Here is a 21,410-nt window from a genome sequence, read left to right as displayed (position 1 = left end):
GGTCAGGGTCATCCGTGGTTATCGCACCATCTCTTTCGAGGCGGCGTGTGTACTGGCTGGGACGCCGCCTTGGGTCCTGGAGGCGGAGGCGCTCGCTGCTGACTATCAGTGGCGGGCTGACCTTCGTATCCGGGGCGTGGCACGTCCCAGCCCCAGTGTGGTCAGAGCGCGGAGGGCCCAATCTCGGCGGTCCGTGCTGGAGGCATGGTCCAGACGGCTGGCCGATCCTTCGGCTGGTCGTAGGACCGTCGAGGCGATTCGCCCGGTTCTTGTGAATTGGGTGAATCGTGACAGAGGACGCCTCACTTTCCGGCTCACGCAGGTGCTCACTGGGCATAGTTGCTTCGGTGAGTTCCTGCACCGGATCGGAGCCGAGCCGACGGCAGAGTGCCACCATTGTGGTTGCGGCTTGGACACGGCGGAGCACACGCTCGTCGCCTGCCCCGCATGGGAGGGGTGGCGCCGTGTCCTCGTCGCAAAAATAGGAAACGACTTGTCGTTGCCGAGTGTTGTGGCATCGATGCTCGGCGACGACGAGTCGTGGAAGGCGATGCTCGACTTCTGCGAGTGCACCATCTCGCAGAAGGAGGCGGCGGGGCGCGTGAGAGACACGCAAGCCCGCCGCCGTCGAGCGGGGGCCAGGGAGGCGGATCTCGCCCAAGCCCTGGCCCTCTAAGTGTTTCGGGTCCCCTTCATATGTCGGTCTGGGGACAGGCGAAGGGGGCCTAAGAAGACGACGTGCAAGCTGCTCTGCACGCGTTTTACGCAAGAGCATCCGGGTGATGGAAGGCCGGCTATCCTCGACCCACGCTGGTTCTGACCCAGCGGGGTATTCCGTAGGATAGACCATTCTAACCGGCGCCATCTAGGCGGGCTCCGGATAGCCTGCCGACCGAGAGGGCTGGTGGTCGTGGCGCCGACGACCGCCGGTCCGGCGTCCCGAGGGGGAGGGTGATGGGAGAGATGTGCTCCGCACTAAACGCTTCACTTTCCCCCCTTTGCCTTTGCATGGGTTCTGTCCCATGCGAGGTTCGGACGCGGGTTGTTGAGCGACAGGAGGTTTTAGTCAGTTCGACTCCGACATGCCCCGCCTTCCATCCCCAGGGAAGGGCGGAAGTCCGGCGATTTCCTCCTGACCAAAAAAAAAAAAAAAAAAAATAGGTATGTTAGCTTTAGAGAATTAGCAATAATGGATTCAAAATTACAAAAAGAAAATGAAACACGTGCAACACGCTGCATAAATGAAACATATAATATTGAATTAACTAGTACTCCAGTATCGTTTGTTCTCTACCATAGAACCGATACGATCTTTTGCGGAGTGATTAATAGAATATGACCCTCATCAAATACATTGTCGTGTGCTGGTGATGGATACAAAATTATTTACCAAAAGCTATACTTTGTGGTGTTTTATTATATTATTTTAAAGAATACATAAATAGGTAGTATAACTAGTCAGGTCATAAGTATTGTCACACAGTAAAAACTTTTCTTTTAGAATGCTGGCCACAAAAAAGTTAATTGAATTCGAATTTCGAATTGTTCATGAAAATAAAAATGTATACTTTTAGAATTTTTACTCATTTTTAAATATGGAGTTGACGCTTAAAGAAGACCGTGTTGCAGTTATTGCGTTGCATCGTTCCGGTTACGCGCCAATTCAAATTTTGAACATACTGAAAAATTTGAATATAACCAAAAGATTCGTTTATCGTACCATCAAATGATACAATGAAGACTCTAGTGTAGATGACAGGTCAAGAAGTGGTCGCCCTCGGTCTGTTAGGACTCCAGCAGTGATAAAAGCTGTGAAGGCGCGAATTCAAAGAAATCCCAACCGTAAGCAGAAACTGTTGGCCCTTCAGATGGGGCTAAGCAGAACCACGGTGAAAAGGGTGTTAAATGAAGACTTAGGACTTCGGGCATATCGAAGAAAAACAGGACATCGTTTGAATGCTCGTCTAATGGACCTGAGACTGAAGAGATGCCGCGCTTTGTTGAAGCGGTACGCGGGAAAAAAATATCGGGAAATTCTTTTTTCGGATGAAAAAATTTTTACCGTAGAAGAGAGCTACAACAAACAAAATGATAAGGTACGCACACAGTAGTGAAGAAGCGAGCAACCGTATTCCGCGTGTCCAACGAGATCATTTTCCATCCTCGCTCATGGTATGGTTGGGAGTTTCTTATTGGGGCTTAACAGAGGTACATTTTTGTGAGAATGGTGTAAAAACGAATGCAGTTGTGTATCAAAATACAGTCCTGACGAACCTTGTGGAACCTGTTTCTCATACCATGTTCAATAACAGGCACTGGGTATTCCAACAAGATTCGGCGCCAGCTCATAGAGCGAAGAGCACACAAGACTGGCTGGCGGCGCGTGAAATCGACTTCATCCGGCACGAAGACTGGCCCTCCTCCAGTCCAGATTTGAATCCGTTAGATTACAAGATATGGCAACACTTGGAGGAAAAGGCGTGCTCAAAGCCTCATCCCAATTTGGAGTCACTCAAGACATCCTTGATTAAAGCAGCCGCCGATATTGACATGGACCTCGTTCGTGCTGCGGTAGACGACTGGCCGCGCAGATTGAAGGCCTGTATTCAAAATCACGGAGGTCATTTTGAATAAACTTTAGTGTCATAAGAATCTATGTTTGTTAAGTTCATTTTGGTATATGAATGGTTACATAATGAATAAACTTGTTTCAATTATTTTACATTAAACATGTGACAGAATTTATGACCTGACTAGGTATGTAGTTTGGTGGTCCTAAAACCTATATGCACACTCAATTATAAAAAAAGGATAACACGATTTAAATTTATTGTCACGCGCTGTGGGTTCGGGATAAATAAAATTCCATCGAAGTATAACTTAAAACTGTATTAGCACTTAGATCACTTAAAACACTCAACAAACACTTTAAAACTCTCAATTCGCTTCTTCCGCTTCGCTTCAGGTGATCCGTTCGCTGTTTCGGTTCGAGTAGTTCCGATTAATATCTGACTGCGTACCATCTCTACAACGCTTTTATAGCCGATACCACATCCCTAGTATTATCGAGAATATTCCACACATTTCGAGTATTGTGTTTCCGCTATCTAACAATAGACGGCGTTGTACTTCTCGAGCGTTCTAGGTGCTACTAGATCCTTCGATATTCGTTTGACTATTCGGCGTTACTCTTAGCGGCGTTTTTATTATGTTAAACGTTTGCATATAATTTTGCGTAAGTGCTGGTGATGATGAACGCAGATAGGCACCTATCGCCTGTCTGTTTCTATTTTTTGTAGGTAAACAGCCACATATCTGTTGCCGTACTCCGTTTCTGTCGGAAAAAACGAAGCAGTGTGCTCCGGTTCCAGAAGTAGGATGGCCCTCATTTAATACACGAGATCACGACGTCGCGTCTTAAAGTTCAGTGATCAATATACACCAGACGAGCTGTAGATTTGCCTATTGATCTAAACTTCTTCGTCACATGAATGTATGTTCGATGCCGGAATCGAACCCATGACTCTCGGTCAGCAGTCAGGATCGTTAACTACTATGCTACTCGTCAAAAATTAAACAGTTACCTAATATTACATACGGTGAACTTAACCACGACAGATATTTTCAGGAGCATTTTTTACTTAGGATCCAATGTTAATTCCGAATGCTGATATCCACTAACGCACTTTGAGCCAAAAAAAAGCGCCCACTTATTAAACATATTATACATAACCTAAAAAAAATACTACTACGACTGCTGAGTAAAGGAGCATTCACTACAAACATTGAACCATAAATTTCGACACCTTAATTAAGTTTGTGATGAATTTGCTATTTCAATCAGAGTAATTCAATACATTCGATACAGCGTCAATGAATTAATCAAGCGAACATTTTCAAACAGAAACATCGTATCCGCATTTGCTTATATTTCATTCGAATTTTCAATTACTGTTAAAATGTAATTCAGTTTTTTTTTGCCAGAGAAAATGAATGGTTCTTTGCGAGTTCGCGAGTTATAACTTGACTGAGAAGGCGGTTCAACTTTCAAGGTTGGGTATAATGGTATTAATTTGGCGAGGTCTGTGATTAATGCCGATTTTTATCGCCACCGTAAAAAAGTTAAATTTTAATTAGACAGTGAGCACTGGGTTTTTTGTTCAAAATTTTCACAGTACTGCTGTAAAAGAGTGTGGAGTTTAGGTGGAGTGCGTAAAAAGTAGCAAATTACAATCATACAGAGACAGTACAAGAGACAGACTGACCAAAACAATAAATACAATGCATTAAAAATAACCTAACTTTTATATCTTATTTCACTAATTATTAGCAATATTATGAAGCGTTTCCCAATTAAATTAAGTAGCAATAAGCTAGAATTTTGCTATACTAGTATTTTAGAGGTATATAATAATATGGAGTATTTGAGAATGAATAAACAATAAAATACTTTATTGTGTTTTCGGTGATATAATAAGAAAACAATATAAGGGCTTTAAACCCTTAATCTTATCTAAAATTAATATTAAAAATTAAACAGTAAACCGTACATATTAATAAACTATAAAAAACTGAACTCTCCGTTTATTCAATGACAGACTTCACTCCACGACACTGAATGACACTGAAGTAAAATAATTTCAATCATTTTTTTTTAAACTAAAGAGTTTTAAATAATAAAGTTTTTCTATACATATATTCTAAATTTATCTACAGTTATTACCTAAATCACAATAAAATTAAACTCATATTTCGTCAATTTATTTGATATTAATTGTATACCAAACCGAAAATTACAATAAAATAAACACAATGTAAAAATAATGCGAAACTGAAAACATTGTATAAAATTGGAGAGAAAAACAAAAGACGCATTAGTAATTGAATCGTCTTCGCACAGTCAAACAAAACTAGTCACAATCCTTGATGAAGTTTCTCTATTTTTCAGTGTATCCAGTATCGTGTTTCTGATTCTAGTCACATAGCAATGTGTACGCAGGGAGTTCGCTCCGTCTCAGAACATGAGGCCCTTGCCGGAGACGTGACGCGTGCCTTCTGACGCCATCCATGCCTCCTTAGCACTTATCTACTTAATTTATGACTGTACTGTCTACACGTACTGAATGGAGAAAAATAACGTAAAATGTTTAGCTAAATAATATGTACTTCATGTTGATTTTGCGTAAGTTGTTCCGTTTTTAACTATAATGAGTTTCTTTGAAGGACTATAGAGCCGAGCAGAAATATACTTTTGGTTTTTAATTTCAATCAGATTTTTGCCATTAACAGATGTCATAAAAAAAATGCGTATTTAGTTTTTTATTTCCAAATTTTTTTTCTTATGATTGCTGTGTCTTGCTTAGTGAAAAATGAATAAATGAACAATTACAAATTACGAATTTTTCAACCATATACTGGAATCGAATCTAAGAATTATAAAATAGAACAGCGTACTGTAACCATAAAAAACTACTAAAAACTTAAATTTTACGTTGAGTGTTGAGAAAAGTCCCTGTGACTTTACCTTTCAAGTGATTACGACATTAAAATCGAAATTTAAACCTCGAGGGTTCTGATAAGTAATAATCAATCAAGTCCTTCTAATCTAATCACTATTTTGCATATCGATGGTAGGGGATGCTGTAAAAATTGGTATAATGACACTATAAGCCATATGGCCATAAGCTGTATACCGCAAAACAAACACAGGACAGCTGTTATTTTCAGTGCAGCTGAGACAAATTTTGCTTTAATTGTCTCTAGATTTTAATAACAATTTCACATGAGCTGAGCCGCGGTCACATCTAACGACATACGCTAACAAACAGAAAATAACAGGTTAACTCTCACACAAATTCGTAGAGCTTGCAGTTGGGCCGTAAATAAACACTATGTGTAATAAAAACTAAATACATCATGAGGACTAAAGAGGCTGAAATTCTCATTCCACGAAATATCTCAGTGATATATCACGGCGGAGGGTTAAAACGGTCCAACGTTAAACACACATAGCAAGCAATATATGTTGTTGAAATAAAATCCTTCGCCATTTAGTACTGTGTACGCGAAAACTCGTTCAACGTTCTGGTTTCCGCTTTTCCCTTTCAATAGCAATAGTTTTTAGTATAGTATTACAATATGATTCAATAGATCATGGACCAAATAAAGCTGGAACCGCTGCGTTCATCGACAGTGCGTTTCCAGAGGTATTTTTTGCCACGTACCATCCGGCTATGGAATGAGCTCCCCTCCACGGTGTTTCCCGAGCGCTATGACATGTCTTTCTTTAAAAGAGGCTTGTGGAGAGTATTAAGCGGTAGGCAGCGGCTTGGGTCTGCCCCTGGCATTGCTGAAGTCCATGGGCGACGGTAACCACTCACCATCAGATGGTCCGTATGCTCGTCTGCCTACAATGGCAATAAAAAAAAGCAAATTTCAAAAACGGCAATAGCTCTAATTTGCTTAAAACAAGCTGTTTTCAAACTTACAAAAATAGTTTTAGAAAGACAATACTCCGCTTCAAGGTAACTAATTCTTCAGAGACCACAAAACTGCCGTTAAAAGTTCGTGAACTTTTTGTTTGCAACAAACGACCGTATAGGACACGATTCACTGCACCAATCTAACATTCTGTAAGGTCCTAAGGGATATTATACACTTTTAAGTATACATTCTATTGTTTTCACAGACAAACAAGCAAGACCCGGCTAATGATAATAGATTTTAACATTGTTGTTATCGTGTCGGTGGTCACAATTGCGAACTCTTTGATTCAAAAAAAACATAATAATTATAATTACTGTATATGTATATCACAGTCTGTTGAATTACTCTGTCATATGTTTTCAAAGAGACAAATACACACTGTAGAACTTAGGTTAATTAAGTTAGGAGTATATATTTGTTTTCTTAATCCAATTAATAGAACTATGCAATGAAACAAAGTCGAGACATAATTTGAGTCACAGTCATTGAATTAACTGAAAGGAAAAGTTATTGAAGAGTTTCAAAGTTTACGCACAAGCTCGAAATTGAAATTCCGAAAGATTTTAATCCAAAGGCCGAACTTGTAACTAGATGTTCGAATAATGTAGGCAAAGCAACCCTCCAAAAGAAAAACTGCTGCGGGTCATTAAAAGAATCGAAGACGCTAAATAAATAAGGACGAACGATTCCTACGGCTCTTTGAGTTTTTTCCACTTTTGTCTTTTTTACAGTTGCATTATTTATATTATTTTGCTCAATGATCTTATTTTTTTTTTATTGCTTCGATGGGCGGAGGAGCTCACAGCCTACCTGGTGTTAAGTGGTTACTAGAGGCCATGAACATCTACAACGTAAATGCGCCACCCATCTTGAGATATAAGTTCTAAGATCTCAGTATAGTTACAACGGCTGCCCCACCCTTCAAGCCGAAACGCATTACTGCTTCACGGCAGAAATAGGCAGGGTGGTGGTACCTACCTGCGCGGACTCACAAGAGGTCCTACCACCAGTAAAAATGAAAGAAAATTTAATGAAATAAAAATTAATTCAATGTTCACATGAATCTTTTAGTGTAATAGTTATTGGGGTAACAATTAGTGTGTCAAATAGACCTTTATATACCATGCGCCTGATTCCTCTCCTTTTCGTCGAAAACGTGAAGAACAGTTATATTATAATCTTCCTTGATAGCATTTAGCAGCTAAAGCGAGTGTCATCTTATTAAAATAAATCAATTATATCGCATCACTATATTTGTAATGTTTATATTTTTATCTTGAATGTGTGTGTGTGAGAGAGACAGAAGATAGAGAATATACTTTATTACACACCAAAATATAATAAATATTAAAAAAAACAGTCAACAAGCAGATATAATATTATAGTTGGACAATAGGCGGTCTTATCTCTGAAAGCGAATTCTTCCAGACAACCGTGCGCGCGACAGTTAAACAGATTATTTTGGTTGCATATATAAGTGGACGAACACACGGCCTAGCCGGTATTGAGTGGTTATCGGAGCCCATACACGTCAACAACGTTAATATCGTAAAACCCATCTTGAAACGTGAGTTCCAAGTCTAAATTTGTACAATATAACGTCTGCCCCACCCTTCAAACCGAAACACATTACTGCTTCACGGCAGAATTTCTAAAAGTATCAAATTACTTTCCCGCTACACTCCTGTCATACTTAATCACAATAATCCAATACATCCGAAAAATAACTTTTCGAAACCCTGTTAACGTATCCTCAACGCTAATAATATCGAAGATAAATTACGCATCAAGTCAAATTACACGAATATTTCACGGAGAAAATTATCTTGGAAATGAATTAGTTCCGAGTATCTCAGGGATCACGTTACCAGAGGTTTGTAGCGTGGCATTCCAAAAAATTTGAATCAAATTAAATAAACTAGAGGTCCCGCAGTAGTCGAAATTCGACTTTATTAATTAATTAGAATTGTAAGTTTGTACACTATTATGATTGTATTATATACTTCTATAATCACAAATTTCGCCAAGACTACACTATAAAAATATTAACAAAGACAAACAATATTTAATCTCAATTTGACAACAGACGTCAAGAACAAAAGTTTGACAATAAATAGTATGCATGCGTGTGTGCGTCAAATACATTGTATGTAGTGTGTGTAATGTTTTCTTTATTGATTTAATGTATCTTTTATGCATTATTTAAAAAAAATATTAGCATTGTGCACTTCTTCTCTATATTCTCTATAAGTGTGGAAAATTTCATACTCCTCCGTCCGCGCAATTTTCGTAAAAAGAGATACAAAGTTTTTGCTTCACGTATTAATATATAGATTCTTTCTAAGTCGGCATTTCGAAACTAATTTAAGTTTTCATTTAGCTGATAAAGCCTTCTCGTGTTACAAAGGATTCGTTTGTCAAGATCTTTGGGGAGGTCTACAATGACGCGTCAGTCGCTTTGTAAACAAAGACGAATAAGTAGGTATTGTTTTGTTTTCAGCTGTACTCTTTGGAATAAATGAGACGAGCGTCAAATAATGAGGCTCTTCTGTACTATCTTTATAGTTGAAAGTACTGAATATTCAAGTTTGATACATCAAAAAAAATGTGTCATGCTAAAAGAGTGATTTGTTATAAAATTAATTTGGATTATACTTCTATTTTTTTGTGTATTTAGTTTTCATATATATGTTTTCTCGTTTTCTCTTCGAGAGTATTTCGTAAAAATATTGTACGTATCATTTAAAATGCTCTTAGGTATAATCTTCTGCTATGATTCAACATTAAATAATTATTTGAATACTTTAATTATATCTCATGTATTTTTAAATGAGATATCTTTACTGAAAAAATCATTTGAACATTTCGATGGCAGCATTACTGGTGGTAGGACCTCTTGTGAGTCCGCGCGGGTAGGTACCACCACCCCGCCTATTTCTGCCGTGAAGCAGTAATGCGTTTCGGTTTGAAGGGTGGGGCAGCCGTTGTAACTATATTGAGACCTTAGAACTTATATCTCAAGGTGGGTGGCGCATTTACGTCGTAGATGTCTATGGGCTCCAGTAACCACTTAAAACCAGGCCTGTGAGCTCATCCACCCATCTAAGCTATAAAAAAAAAGCGGAAAGTCGACAATACCCGCATATCTACGAGTACCAACATATCGATTTAGACGAAATGAAGTTGAACAAGTTTAATCTACATTTCCATTTGGGGAATTGATATTAAATATGAAATTGATGGGTCGGGGTGTAATAAGAGCCAGAATCAGTAGACGGTATCGAAGGCTCCCTCGTTACCGGCCCTTTGCTTATGGATACATAATGAATCAACCTTTTGATAAGTGAACCGCTCGTGAATTATTCCAAATTGAAATCGGAGGTCACCATTGATTAATCCTAGTAAACTATTAGCATTAAAATTAAGTAAAAACTTCTCAAGCATACATTGATTATTTGATCCGTTTGCTTAATCTAAATTCACGTAGAGTACATCACATGGGCGATGAAATTTATTGCCCTTTATAGGAGGTTCGTTTATTCCCGCACGAGAAAATGTATCGCGTATCTGCATTTTCTTATCGACGCGTATATTTATATGTGACGAGCTGGTGTTTGCCGAGGGTTCGAGGGCCCATCAACGATAATGGAGGTCTTCGGTGGATTGCCGACGATTACACCTAACGACCTTGGCGGATATCGAAACGTGTTAAACATTTATGTTTTTAAAACATCAGCCATTATTTACAAATCGTCAGTGAGATACCAACAATTAAACGCTTATTTGAACACTAACTAAAACCCCGAAACCTGAAAAGCAAAATCCTCTAATTTCAATTAGAACAGAAATCCACTTGGAGAAACTTATTCGAGAAAGTTTTAAACAGAAATTCTAATCTTTAATCTAATTAGGGTAATGTTTGTATTGTTACCTCAAAACTTTTCACTTTGTTTAAGACGAAAAATCCTGCCTCTTGATTTACCTAAGTAAGTTATAAAAGCTATTTAAACTTTCTATAAATTTTGTTCTGGCTACTTACGTACTCTCTCTCTCTCTCTCTCTTGAAGATTATAATTCTATAATAACTATGAAATAAGTTCTCGTAATTGTGAAACGAATTCGTAGAAGATGCATACTTTTAGTGGTTCGTCTATATTTTTATATTAATGTTTCTATACGATTTATCTTAAAAGAGGTTAATATGTTATAAAGATGACATAAATGGAATTTTGAATATTGAAACATTCGAAGAAGGAACATTAGAAATATAAAAGCATTTTGGAATATTGAAATATGAAAAAACATAAAACAGTGATGAAGCAATAGCTTTGAATGTTATTTCTCTTTATAGAGCAACTCAATTTGTGCTATAGTTTTACTAGGCTAAACTGTATTTTGATGTAAATAAAATAAAACATTATATTAATATTTGAACTAACCTGTGACGAGGTTGGCATGGTGGAACTGGCAGACGGCATCAGCTTCATACCAGGATATGCGGTCCCTGAAGTAGCGGTAGAACACAGGGAAACCTTCCTCCGGGAGCACCCATGTGTTGCTGATGTTCACCTGTATGATAAAATAACATTTAACGTTTTCGTATGAAGATAAAATAACATTAACATGTCTACGTGATGTGAACGGTACCCGAAGTAAAACAAGACAACAAGACGCCGCGGGACATGTGCCGGGCTATAATCTTCGTAACTATAACAATAACAAGGCTAAGTTTTGATACAAAACAATACCCTCAAGCGATCCGAGCTATACGACATAAAATAACTCCATTATAACTTGCAAGGGCTTGGCATGTCGCTAAATGATATCATTTCTTGCACTTATTGATCAGTAATATCAAGCGACTTTCAGGTGAAAGTTCGCAGGTTATGTAGGTTTTTTATTTGTAAAATAATATAAACAATAAATTGCATCTAAAGCAAGTAATAAAAATAACTGGGAAGAAATCACGCATGGTCACCCGGCCCCAATTTAGGATTCCCTTTATTATGGGTACCAAAGTCTGAAATACTTGCTTATATACCCTGCCTATTTTTGCCGTGAGGCAGTAATGCGTTTCGGTTTGAAAGGCGGGGCAGCCGTTGTACTGTTAAAAGTGTGACCTTACAACTCATGTCTCAAGGTGGATGGTGGTATTTACGTTGTAGATGTCAATGGGCTCCGGTAACTACTTAACACCAGGTGGGCCGTTAGATCGTCCACCAACCTAAGCAAAAAAAATCTGTTCATCACGCAATGTAGCCCCGATGAGGGAATCGAAGCCACGACACTCGACACAACAGTCAAGCTGTTAGCTTTTGCAGCTCCAAGTCAGTAAAAAAAGTAAAACATGCAGAAATTCTTGTTAATTTAGTCTACATTTTTCCTGTACGCTGCCTTCGAAAACCGTGCGGAGTGAAATTGCATATTCAGCATTTTCAGCTTAAAGTTTTCGTGTTAACAAAGTTTCTCGTGCACCGTATAACCCTCTGCAATTGTTATTCCGAATCAGCTTTCACCTTATGAGTTTTCAGCTCCGTATAATAAATACTAATTATTAGTAGAGTTTTGTTTACGTATTTTTTATGTATGTATATTAGACTAATTAAACCCAGTCGCGTCTTGTTGTAACTATCGCTAGATATTAGAAGTATGGTGAGTTTGCCTTTCATTTTATTGAAACATCCCTTGACTTGCCACAACAACTATACTAAATTCGGTCGCAGAGAAACACACATAGATTATTGATCTCGATTTATTTATATAAATAATGTTTGCTTAAAGTGAAACAAATAGATACGTAAATGGCATTTGAAGTGATATTGTTGTTATGAGGTTACTGTAAGACAATTAATTACTTTTGATGTTCCTATTGGTATCCTATCCACTTCTTTTTAAATCTAGCCTATGCTGCGGCTTAAAGAGCGGTCCAGTGACTATATTTTATAATAGAGACTCAGATTCGATGTCTCAAAGTGAACTACGGCATTTATGGGCACCAATAATCATTTAACACCGGGCGGACCGTGGTTCTTAAGCCATAACGCATGATTGTTTCACGGAGGCTGGTGGTACCCAGTACTAACCCGTATGGGTAACCGCTAGTATCTTAATATTAAAGTATCCCCATGATAGCAATTAAATATGGCCCAAAGGTAATTTCACCATGCTTATCCCCTTATGCCCTTTACATTCAAATGTTTCCTAATTTGAAAAACACGATTTATACTTTATTCGTGACTGCATTTAATTGTTTCCATTCATAAATTGCAAGAATCATTATCTATTGCTACATTTTCGAGTCAGTGTACCTATTAGTAGATCAGTAGAAGAATATTTCATAACGAATTTCTAGATTTTCGTAAGGAATACCTCCATTAATTGGTATTCGGGTATATAGGACAATTGGTTGAGCTCGAAGCTGGCCTCTCGAACAACCTGCTCCAGATAACTTAATTAACATGCTGAAATTCTCGAGTCTTCCATTTGAGTTCGTAATTCAAACAACAGGAGGAAGTCTATGCGTTTCTTTGAAACAATTTTTAGAGTTTATTGCGTCGGCAATTTTAAAAATAAAAGATAGTACCAAAGTTCCAATTGTATTACATAACCACTATTTTGCATTTTTTAAAAATGATTGCTTCGTCGATGCAGAATCGACTAATAAAAACATATTATAAGATGAAGACGTAACTAACTACCTTTGAAATTATATTAGTAGCTAAAAAGACAGTCGTTGCAAGCTCGTATGTTCTAATCTACATACTAAAATAAAGTTACCAGTGGCTTAATTTAAATCATATCAAAATGTATTTCAAATGCTTAATAATTTAATACGAAAGTTTGTGATGATGGATGGATGTTTTGCGCAAAACTGCGTAATCAATTTAGATAAAACTTCTAAATAAAATAACTACATTAGAATAGCACATAGGCAATACATTGCGTTGAACGAAGCATAGAGGACGCGTAAGGAACACCTTTAAACATATAGAAATTGAAGTTTTTCATATAATTAATGATAGTCTTAGCCAACCGTGACCGAGTTGAAATCAGTGAACTACAACTGTACAAAGTTCCAAGTTAATCGGATAAATTGAAATTAAATTTTCATCTATAATTTTGTACATAGAAATTATTATTTTTTTCTTTCAAATATTGAGAAATTTTATTGAAAATAATTTTGTTAGTTCGTATTATTATTTGTGATAGATTAGCGAAAAACAATATTATAAAATACATAAGATTGGATAAGAAAATATATGCCGGTGGTTAGTGCTATACTTACAAGGCTTTAATAAACAAGAATTCCCAATGACCACGACTGCTCTGCCATGAGTAACCGACTATGATGATGAGTGGTATACTATATATTTTTTTTGCATCTGAGACTAAAAAGTAAAATCAGTAAAAACGTCAATCATAGTAAAATATTGCAATTTAATTTCTGCAATCTTCAACATAGCTTGTTCAACTAACTTCTCATTTTCAAAAAACGAACTTATCTTTAACACTATTGAATTACGGATATCTCTGTGTTGTCGAGTTGTATGAATGGCTTGGGAATTTTTATCCTAGAATTAGAGGAACTGACTTTTGACAGCAGTGAGGAATGCGTTTCGACTCGATACTATCGCATTTTTTTTAAATTTCATTTGTGTTATTTATCGGTGAAAAAATTTAAATTTTGTGATGAAGATCACAAAATTATCATACGTTCGACTATAGTCGTTTATAAACGATAGAATATCCGTTGTTCTAATTTGACAGGCCCGTTGATCTCACATTTCAAGGAGGAGCATTTATATTGAGCCCATGAGCTACCAGTATTTGCATAAAATCTTCATTGTCACATAAGATCAAAAAGTCTCTTTTTATCATTGATACCAAACCACTGATCTCGTATGTTAGTATTTATTTTATATAATTATTTTTGTTCATTATTCTATGGCATTATTTTATTACACAAGCATTGCAACAGTCTCTTTACTTATTTGAAGAAAACCGTGAGTTAATTATACAGAGTAGATGTATTAAGGGGATGAGGGAAGAAAGCAAGAGATTTGATAATAAAATGAAGTGGTGTAGTAAAGTACGAAAACCTTACCACTACAAGTATCCAGCCAGAGATTTAAAATAGTTCGGCATTTGTAATAATATAAATAAAAATTTAGGTACAACCTGAGGTTGTAAAGTAACATAAAATTTATGTGAGTATCCATACTCGCTTTTACTAGTGTAATATTCAGATGGACTAAGTAATGTACGGCTTCTGCCTTTGGAGGAAAACGGCAAACAGTTTTTTTTCACTTGATAAATATTTTAATGCGACCAGAAACACATGGCAGCCTCATCCATTCTCGAATGGCATTCATGATTAATATTAAATTTATGTACAAAATAAGCCTATATAATACTTTAATAATTAATTACAACATTCAAGAGCTTAGAACGAGGACATAGCTTCATCAGAGCGTCGTTTGACTTAAATTGTCTCCAGTCAGTCACCGAATGACTTTCGATTTTCAAAGTCATTAGAAAACATGAATTTTGGCAACGAAAATAAACTTTGATTCCACGACTTAGAGACGAAGTTTCTTTGAGAAAGTATCTCAGATGCTTGTTTAGTTTACTGCTATTTACAGCCGTCGGTAGTTTAAAACGGTACTTAAACTTAAATTTGGATCCTCGTAACACAATCAGTCACATGAGGAACTAAATTTTTGCCTCGGGTTATTGAAGACTCAATAGTCAAAGAGGACTCGTGAGAATCTAATTAATCGTAATATCGCGCATTCAATTTACCTAATGAATGAAAATTAATTGGAGACGACATCGCGTGACTTTTCCTCATAAAAATGCATCATAATTTTTTGTTGAAAATATTGTACTAGCTTATTTACAGCTAAATAAATTTGTTTTCATCACTAAGGTGTTTAAAAACAAACCCCAAATATTCCGTATTTGAATTAAACGCTTCGATGAACCGAAAATCTACATAAAATACAGGATCTCAAAGTTGACTCGTAGCGAAATACATATGTATATGCCCAAAGTATCTATCAGAAAACCTAATATCATTCGACATGAAACAAAAACAAAAAAACAAGTTTATCGATACATTAAACAAACGCAAATCAGGAAATTTATGGACCGGGAAAACAATGTTATATCGTGTACCGCACCGCACTTGGAAGTTGTTTTGAATAGAATCAACGATGGTTTGTTCTACCAGTATAATGCCATGTTTGTATAATGTATATTATGTTTTGCGAATAATACCTATACATAACTAAAACAAATGTCGGAAATATTGAAAACACTTTTTGTGTTTCAGTGTAGAGCATATATTTAAGTAATACCAATATACCATTAAAAACTAAAGATAAAACAATTATGTAAAATTTAAACTATATAAATTCTCACCGCCCGCCCTTGCACGTAGACGAAGAGTGCCAGAAACACGACCGACCGCCGCAACATATCGCCTAGTTGTCGCCGTTTCGTAGCTGGAAGCTCGTAGCGCCCAACCGTAGCGCCCGACCGTTGTAGCGCGACTGCCGCTACGAACCGCAACCCCAATAAGCGGAACCCCGTATATATTATGTAAACAAAGTATTGTACAATGGGCACACGGTCTTTCTTGTTTACATGGAATTGTCTATTCCAAACTAAAGAAGGTCAAGAAAGACGTTTGACGACATCTTCAAATCTTTATTGAAGGATCTGTCCTTCGAGAATAATGGGCTACACTAGAATTTTCATTAGTCTATAACGGAAGTTGAATTGAAGTGAAAGACGAAGAAGCGGAAGATGGATTAATTTTCATATTAATTTTCGAGCTGTTACATTTTAAAAGTGATACCCAAAGTGACATCGATCGCCAGGGACCACCTAGGGTTTATATCAATAAAAAGGGGGCTCAAGAGATATAGGCAATAATAAATCTTATTTTTCTCTGTAGTCTAAAACAAAAATTTGAGGGGGACCCTGATCTCTGATTTAATGGTAGGTCATATTTTGAGGCAACACTCGTCGATAATCTCGCTCCGGAGGATAAATGGTTTGAAGGATTGGGCACGTTGCAGGAAGAATTTCGTGTTGTAGTACCTATAGATTATTGTTACTACTTAACATCAAATGAATCGACAGCTCGTTTGTTTTACTACGCAAATACCATAAAAGTTGGTTTTTGTCACCATACTTTTGAGACGTAAGATTTGCAGCCAGCTCTGCAAAGTATTCCTTAATATGATCTTCCACAAAACTAGCTACTACAATCAACTTTATTTACAACTTTAATTCATTACACTACTGGGTTGAATGTCTAACTCAGTTCGCTTTAATGATCCTTTTTCGCAAAAGGTATAACAAAGCCTTTTATCTAATTAGAGAGCTCTGCAACCTTTATGTGGCCAGAATATTTTTAGCGCGATAAAACAAAGATCGTGCTTCGCGTGACTCGTGAAATGTGAAATTTAACGCGGAACATTCTGGTCGAAGGTAAAATTTGTTGTACATTCGCGACTAAAATGTTTTTTTTTTCATTTAACCTTGACATTTTAACAATTATTCAGTTTCTGAAATTAGTATATTTTTTTTGGTGACGAGATAATCAATAAGCAAGGATATTTTAGGAAAAATGTAACTAAAAGAAAATTATTTAAATAAAAATTATCTAAGTCTTCAGTTGATAATGATCCCAGCCGTATTTATAGTAGTCTAAAGAAACTATAGAATTAAAGAATGAAAAACGGGTAAGTGGATACTGTTACTAATCGGAATGTAAACAGAATCACTACGTTACAAGTGGCTAGTGAAACCCAAATACACCAAAACATGAATGCTGTCTCTCATTTTGAGATATGAGATCGAAGTCTCAATTGTTTAACGGGTACCCAAAACCTCAAATTGGAACTCATGATTGCTTCACAGTAGAACCAAGTGAAACTATGATCTCACAAGATTTCTTTTCACATATATTTTTCCTTTATTTATCAGATAAAATACAAATGAAATTAAGCAAAAAGAACCTAAAATACCAATGTAGCAATATAATAATATAATAATAATAAGATAAATTCCTCAAATCATAGCAACTACACTAAGAAATTTTAGATAATTGACTAAAAAACATATAAAGTACTACACATTCGCTTACTGCTCTACCTCGAGAGTGCAATGGCACAACTGCTGTAGAGACTTGAGTAAACAAACATACACGAAGAAACTTATAAGCTATTACCGGTAATGGAAGACCTTGGAACTGGTACTGACAAGAAAAGTACAAGTAATGTCGTTTGACAAATGGATCTGAGGCCCCGGGAATATAAATTACATGTTAACATGCGTACCCTAAACAAAATGTCACGTTTGAGGAATAAATTTATTAGTTATTTCGATATGTATTTTTGCAACATTGATTACACTAATAATAATTGTATATACCTTGCTATGTTCAATTACCAATTTTTCCTGTATCGATATTCCAGTATGAATAAAAAAGACGGCCAAGAGGACAAATAAATCTATCCTGGATCAGCTTCGCATCCGAGTCAGGCTCTCAACAATCTGTTACCAGAGGATCCTCAGCTACTTCGGTCATATTGCCCGCCGACAGTCAGATAACTTGGACAAAGTGATTACGACGGGCAAAGTAGAAGGAAAGAGACCCCGCGGCCGATTACCTAGCCGTTGGTGTGATCAAGTAACCGCTCTAACTGGGTTGCCAGTCGCAACCGCCATTCGAGCAGCTGAGGACCGGACGAGATGGAAACAGCTCACGAGACAGGCAACGATCAAGTTTCAGGGACACGACCTTCAGCAATGAAGAAAGCGACGAAGAAGAAGAATTCCAGTATATTCTAATTATATCGGTTTCATTTAAGAGAAGCAAATACGTGTTACAATTCAAAACAGAAATACTTTATTAAAACTATCAATTGCACTTTAACTGAATTTTGAACAGAATTACGTGTTGTGATGAATAATTTTGGTAAGACTTTTTAACTATAGATAGCCTGAAACGATTTGTTTAGTCTACGATAGCACCACCCTTCCCTTCCACCACTCTTCCCGTGGGTGACGTAAAAGGCGACTGAGGGATTCACTGAAGAATGGGCAGCAGCATACTTTAATTCTGGCACCAGCAAACTGCGTTAGCATTTACTGGTGATATTATTTTATTTAATTTAATAATTCAGATTACTTGAATAAGTATAATAATGATTTATAGATGCACGAATATCTTATATGTGTTTCAATAATCAATTTTATCGATAATTTTGATTTTTCTTTAAATAACCAGTTGATATTTTTTTATTACTCTGTCGGTAAGATCGAAAAATATTATTCATATTCATCATTTTATCGATATGTAATTCGTATTTAAATATAATTTCTAAAAAACACAATTTAACAAAAAAAAACCGAGCAATGCTCGGTCCATTATCTAATAATTATTAAATTACTAAACTCGTTTTGATTTTATTGAGATCTTTTATAACGATTTATGTACTCTTTTCCTATTAGACAAGCAGTCTAATACTTGTTCTTATCAAATGCTATCGTAAAAACAGCATCAATTTCATTTAAGTTAAATTTCTAAAGGAAAATAAAATGTTCAGAAATACAATATGCTACAGGTAAGGAAATAAAATTGACAAATATAGGTAAGGCTTTCGGAGAATAGCCAATTATTAATTGTGCGTCCGTATTCATCGAACAAGGAATTTTTTTTCCTGTTCGAATAATACTTTACTGTCATGAATACATTTAAATTCGTTAATGATGAACAAATTCGATACTCCTTATAAAATACATGAAGGTGAAATCGATAGACCTTTGTGAATTGCTGTAAAGTATTCTCATCCAAGCAGCTCGATTCTCAGTGACATAAATAGTCTTGGTGACTAAATCTCAATATTGTTGCTGGTTTGATCCTTCTACTACATTATTTTTTTTAAAGCCCTTGAAGGCAGACGATCATACAGCCCACCTGATGGTATGTGATTACCGTCGTCCATGGACGTCAGCAATGCCAGGGGCAGAGCCAAGCCGCTGCCTACCATTAAATACTCTCCATAAGCCTCGTTTGAAGAAGGACATGTCATAGCGCTCGGGAAAACACCGTGCGTGTGCGTGTTCGTGTGTGGGTGTGCGTGTGCGCGCGCGCGCGTGTGTGTCTGTGATGGTAAAAACGAAATTATGGGATCATGTCGAGCAATTCCTCAGAGCACTCCCCATAGAACATACGGTAAAAATACAGGGAGAACTTAGGTCCCGCCGCAGACCCGAAGATACCAAACGATCCGTGAGAATGGAATTATCGACAGCTTGGTTCTTTCTCCTTGCAATCTTTAATCTGTTAATAAAACCATTATTATACTAATGTAATGTATTCCAGAGACATAATGCTGCGAGTTTTTTTAAGACATTTTGTTCTCGAAGCCTGTTCGCGTGGTAATTCTTCATCTTCACACCTAAAAGGCGTCAGTGAGCGTTCGATCTTCCTGAAAGTCTGAACCTAAAAGTAAATTAATCAATGCCATCACCAGATTGCCCTTAGTTTTCAAGTAAATGAAGTAGACTTTTAAGCCAATAAATATCAAAGATTGATATTATCTATATATTAATACGTGAAGCAAAAACTTTGTACCCCTTTTTACGAAAATTGCGCGGACGGAGGAGTATGAAATTTCCCATACTTATAGAGAATATAAAGAAGGAGTGCACATACTAATATTTTTTAAAAAGAATGCATAAAAGATACATTAAATCAATAAAGAAAACATTACACACACTGATATTTGACACACACACATATGTAGATATACTCTTGTCAAATTTTAGTTAATGCTTAAAGTCTGCGGTCAAACTGAAAATAGGTTAATATTGTTTATCTTTAATATTATTTGTCTATAGTGTAGTCTCTGTGATTATAGAAGTATAATAGTCTTTGACAATATAACCATAATAATGTTCAAACTTATAATTGCAATTAATTATAGTCAAATTTCGACTACTGCGGGATCACTAGTTATATATTAATATATCCGACCATTAATCAAAATACTTACGATACGATCTTTGACTGGATCTTTTGCTGCACGTCCATCAACTATCCATTAAAATCGTCATTATTATTTATATTTTATAGATTATGCTGTATAATACGTGTTACAATTTGTTGCAAACCCACGCGGGCCTACAGCGAAACATATTTCATACATACATGCACGGTAAAACAGTCAAAGCAATTGAAACTTTAACTTTACGTGGTTGAGTAAGGTCCGGCAATCCCTTTTTTTATTAGGTCAGTTAAGAGCTCATCCACTTAGGTAAAATAATTAAGTTATATCGTAAATTATATTGATATAATATTCATAGTAGTACACAAATTTGTCACATTCAATCTATTATGTATAAACTCTATCCGTGATTACATACAAAAGTAAATGTACCCAATTTGCACGCACTTTATTTTAGGTAAAAGAATAAAATGATAAAATAGGTGCTTTTATGTACATTCACCGTATTGTTAAGTTTTTTATTCATAGCGGCGACGGTGTTGACAATGTTAACAGTTATGTAAAAATAAACAAACAATAATAATACGCTTCGAATTAATATCTATTCTCGTTGAAGTTGATAAAAAGACACGCAATTCTAAACGCCGAACATTCACAGAAACCTAATCAACATCTATTAAGGAAGGCCCGTCTAAAAACTCCTCTGTGAAATTCCAGTGACTCTATTCCGATACGTGACAGTAATCTAAAGCGACGATTACGAATAAAATCCAACGAATCTTATTCATCATTCCGTAGATTCAAAGTAAGCGACCAAATTTTGCCCATTGATGAGCAAATGTGTCGTTTGTCAGCCGAAATGGATAGGGGCACAGTACATTTACCCGTCGCTTTGTG

At 36.5% G+C, this 21,410-nt stretch overlaps 1 protein-coding gene across 1 annotated transcript in view; it reads right to left on the bottom strand.

The window, feature by feature from the left end:
- Positions 1–16,036, bottom strand: part of LOC110386038 (uncharacterized) — a 49,081-nt gene extending 33,045 nt beyond the window's left edge. Inside the window, exons 1-2 of the mRNA XM_021351172.1 lie at positions 15,910–16,036; positions 10,926–11,055 (exon numbers count right to left, since the gene is read on the bottom strand). Of these exons, the coding sequence (XP_021206847.1) occupies positions 10,926–11,055; positions 15,910–15,966 (187 nt within the window). The 5' untranslated portion in view covers positions 15,967–16,036. The remainder of the gene's footprint in view (positions 1–10,925; positions 11,056–15,909) is intronic.
- Between the last annotated feature and the right edge of the window lie 5,374 nt (positions 16,037–21,410).

This window comes from Bombyx mori, chromosome 4 (genome assembly GCF_030269925.1).
Source record: "Bombyx mori chromosome 4, ASM3026992v2".
In the NCBI taxonomy this organism is placed as follows: Eukaryota; Metazoa; Arthropoda; class Insecta; order Lepidoptera; family Bombycidae; genus Bombyx; species Bombyx mori.
The sequence above is the reverse complement of the archived record's forward strand: the minus strand, read 5'-3'. Positions and strand labels throughout refer to the sequence as shown.